General features: G+C 58.4%; 1 protein-coding gene across 1 annotated transcript in view; it reads right to left on the reverse strand.

Annotated features, from left to right (window-relative positions):
• Positions 1 to 4,409, reverse strand: part of LOC104992233 (WAS protein family homolog 1-like) — a 16,041-nt gene that overhangs the window by 8,760 nt on the left and 2,872 nt on the right. Inside the window, 1 exon segment of the mRNA XM_010845014.1 lies at positions 4,107 to 4,260. Coding sequence (XP_010843316.1) covers positions 4,107 to 4,255 — 149 coding nt within the window. The 5' untranslated portion in view covers positions 4,256 to 4,260.

The raw sequence follows: 4,409 nt of genomic DNA on the forward strand, positions 1-4,409 counted from the left end.
ATTTTGGGGCTGGCATCTCCCAGGTGACGGGGGGCAGGTGAGGGCGGGAGGTCTGCTAGGCAGGAGAAGAGGCCGGGGAGGGGCTGTGAGGAGCGGTCCGGGCGCCTGCAAGGTCCTTGTCATTCTCTCCAGCTCTGTAGACTTGGCTGCGGCAGAGCAGAGCGGGAGAAGGACCCGGCTCGGAATGCTAATACCCTATGAGCTCACCTGCCTGCAGAGCTGGGCACGGGCTCCAGGGGGGCCAAGGGCTGGGCCTGGGCCTGAACAGAGGGGAGGGGAGGCGAGGGGGCTCCTCTCTGCAAGAGGAGTACGTTCAAGGGGAGCGATTCCAAGCTGGGGTCACATCCCCACTTCAAAAGCCCATGAGGACAGAAGAGCCTCAGGCTCGTAGGCAGCTGGGGGATAGGGGGACAGGGCTCGGCATCCCCACTCCTTGTCGTCCCCTCCCCCTCCCCGCCTTCGACCTCGTTCCCAATCTGTCACCATGTCCCATCACCGTTCCCTTTAAAGTGTCTCTTACCCGCCTGCCCTGCACCGCAGCCACCTCCTTGGCCCCTGTGCAGCTGCCTGATGACCCCTCCCAGCTCTCTGCCCCATCACTTCCTGCTCAGAACCCATCCAGGCTCCCAAAGCCCTGCGCTTAAGCTCAAAGCCCCGTCCACCTGGGAGAAGCCCTCACAGCCCTGATGTGGCCCAGCTCTCCCCTCACCCACTCCTCCCACCAGGGACCGTCCCAGCGTTGGGGGGACATGAGAAGGGCTTAGTGGTGGGGGTCGCAAACACAGAGGCTGACTTTCACTCCATCCTGCAGTGAAGGAGCGGACCGCAGGGACAGTGGCTTCTGGGCTGGGGGGCTCAGGTCCCTGCCGCCCAGGCAGCCTCAAGCCCCTGGCGCCCCTTTCCAGGTCCCATGCAGACTGCATTCCCTACCCCTCAGCAGAACCTGCCCCATGTGGCCCCCCTTCAGGAGGCCTTCCCTGACCCGGGAGCAGGCGGTCATGTTCCTCTCACCATCTGCTCCCTCATTTCATCACAGCCAGCCTCCACTGGGGATGCCACTGCTCCCACAGGCCTGGTCCCCACATTTCAGGTTAAACCCTAGGTTCTGGGGATTAGGCATGTGACCAAGGGCTAGGCCAGCCGCTGTGTTACCCCCACGCTGCCCCAGCCATGGCTCTGGGACCGCTGTGAGGCTGGGGCTTCTGCGGAGGCGCTCTTTCCTGCTGGACCTGAGCTGTGGGCCCACTGGTCCCCTTGCCAGAGCAAGGCCTGTCTGGGAGTGGGGCCAACCCAGAGGCAGCAAGTAGGGAGGGGATGAAAGCAAACCGGTCCTCACGACATCACTGAGCCCTGCGGCTCCAAAGCCTGCTCTGCCGACTGGTTACTTTTGCTTCAGTTGGCTTGGGGAATCTAACTGATAAATGTGCTGCTAAGTCTTGCTCCTCTCTCCTCTGGATCCCCAGGTGCCCACACAGTGCATGCTACACGGCTCAGAATCAGCTCAGCCGGTGGCTCTCCCCTGAGATGACGCAGCCCCTGAGCACAGGGACCACATGGCCATGCACCATCGGTATCCCTCAGTCCCGAACGCCGGGCGCCTGCTGGGAGAGGGGCAGGGCCACCGAAGTCAGCTGTTTAGGGGAGCACCCTGCCAGCCCTCAGCCTCAACGAGCCCACCACCCCTCCATGTGACATGGCCTTCCTGCCCTCTGCTTCTCCCATCCAGGAGCAGAGGAACCTGGAGATGTCTACAGGAATGGAAAGCACGCTAAGAATCCAGTGCTCCCCTCAGACAGACAGGCACACAGTCATGGTCCTGGTGAGGAAACACAAGCATCTCTGACGGATTGTTTCATCACGAGGTGCGGGGCGACCGGACTCTGGCACTAGTGGCTTTTAAAGGCCTGTGTCCTCTTGCTTAGGTGACCCCTGGATATATTTAGCACCTAACACTTTCTATAACTATTGACAACAGGTAATGGAGGGCTAGCATAGGCAGCAAATGAGCAGAGATGATGTTACCAGATAACAAGAGAGAACATTTACTGGATGCTTACTATACACCAGGCACTTCGGTTCCTTTACACATTTCAATTCATTTCATCTTAACAATGATCCTCTGAGGAAGGCACCATTATCACTGCCATTCTATGGATGGGAACGTTGAGGCTTTATAGGGAGGTTAAGAGCAAGCAAATGGGGAAGCCAGACTGGAGCCAGGAAGTCCGCTCCAGAGTCAACCCCCTTAATGAGGCCCCACTCTCAGTTACATTCACATCCTGGAGAGGCCTGGGGCTGCTGCTGCTAAGTCGCTTCAGTCGTGTCCGACCCTGTGCAACCCCAGAGACAGCAGCCCACAGGCTCCCCCGTCCCTGGGATTCTCCAGGCAAGAACACTGGAGTGGGTTGCCATTTCCTTCTCCAATGCGTGAAAGTGAAAAGTGAAAGTGAAGTCGCTCAGTCGTGTCCAACCCTCAGCGACCCCATGGACTGCAGCCTTCCAGGCTCCTCCCTCCATGGGATTTTCCAGGCAAGAGTACTGGAGTGGGGTGCCATCGCCTTCTCCAGGGCCTGGGGCAGCCATGTGCATTAGAAGGCATCTCAGAGGCATTAGAGTCAAGTGGATCTAACGTTGGGACTCTCCGTCTGGAGACAATGGCCCCATTTTCTGCCTCCACTGGGGAAGGCTTCTGGGAAGAGGTGGGGTTCCAGTTGGTGGAGGAGGAGACTGCACGCTGCAGTGGTGGGGGTCCCTGGTCTGGGATACAAGCAGGGGACAGTGGGGGAGACTTGGCCAGGAGAGGGACCTGAGTCAGGCGGTCAAATGCTCCAGCCGGGGAAGCACAGCGTGGGCATCCAGGGAGAAGCGCTAGCCCATCTTAGTTTGCTCATGACCAGAGAAACAGGACCTTACACAGGACAAAACTAGGGAACCTTTGCAGAAAACAGCAAACACCATGCACACACGTTCAACCAATACTGAATGAAAAATCACAAGAGCCTGAGAGCTGAGCTGGATCAGCGCTAGGGGTACAAACAGCCACCACTCCCCACCCGGGATCACTGAGGAACCGAGGCCACCTGCCAGCCTCACGAAGCCCCTTGCTCCAGCCACACTGGCTTCCACTCAGGCCCCTCTCCACTTTAGTTCATGCCCTTCCTCCTTTCTTGAAGGTTTTCCCCCCAGCCTACCCACTCACGATATCTCCCCTCCCCCAGTCCGGCTTTTCCTCACAAATGTCTTCCCTGACCCTGCAGACCAAGTCAGGCCTCTTATCACAGAGATGGGGTAATTCCAGAGCCTGGAGCTCCAACACCTGGGTGTGACTCCTAGTTCCACCGCTCAGGCAAGTCTCCTGACCCTTCTCCCAGAGTTTCCTCATCGACAAGTGGAAATAACAAACGCTCAGACAAAAAGTTGTTGAGGGACTTCTCTGGTGGTCTACGGGCTAAGACTCTGTGCTCCCAGCGCAGAGGGTCTGAGTTTGATCCCTGGTCAGAGAGCTAGATCCCACATGCCGCAACTAAGACCCAGCACGGCCAAATAAATAAATACATATTGGAAAAAAAAAACCGTTCGGAGTGTTGAATGAGTGAGCACACTCAGGTCAAGGGTGGCACACGGTTAATGTGATACAAATGTTAGGTGTTGCAAGACAGTAGAGACTGGCTTTACCACAACTGTAACCAACACTCGACTGATCACTTAGAGTCTGTCTCTGCTGCTGGAGCGGACCCTCCAGCTGGGCAAGGATGCTGCCTTATTAAAGGGCCCAGAGCCTTGCACACAAGAAATGCTGGATAACCAACCATGGGCTGACTGGCAGAACAGGCGAAGGAACAGGGCACCCTAGCAAGGGAAGAGCAGTTGGGAGAGTCATACCACCGCCAGGGCCCGTGGATGCATGGGGAACCCCAGGGCTAAGCGGGATGGTAAACAGTGAGCGCTTACAAGAAAAAGTTCTAAGCAGGGCACCCAGCTTGGCCCCCTGGGCACAGGGAAGCCAGCTGGGTCCCCCTCAGGACCGAGAGTCACCACAGAGGTGCTCCGAGAGGATGCCTTTGGGACTGGCGAGACGACTGCCCGGGCCAGGGAGCAGCACCCACCTGCTGAAGATGTCTCCGGAGACCTTCTGGAGGTACTGCAGGGCATCCGCCACCTGCTGGATGGCCTCCTCTCGCCGCAGGTCTGGCTGAATGAGGGGCACTGCATAGGTCTGACCGGCCAAGGAATGCTGGGTCCCCGTGGGGGTCATGGTGCCTGGGGGAGAGAAGGGAGCATCAGGACCCCCCTATACTTGCTCACACCCACCCGGCACAGGGCCAGGTGCAGGAGAAGAGCATGCACGCAGCCCCCCATCCCAATGGTCTGCACGGCTTCAGCCTGGGTGGCAGTCGGGGGGCTCCCAG

This window comes from Bison bison, unplaced genomic scaffold, assembly GCF_000754665.1.
Source record: "Bison bison bison isolate TAMUID 2011002044 unplaced genomic scaffold, Bison_UMD1.0 scf7180017864213, whole genome shotgun sequence".
NCBI classification, from domain to species: Eukaryota; Metazoa; Chordata; class Mammalia; order Artiodactyla; family Bovidae; genus Bison; species Bison bison.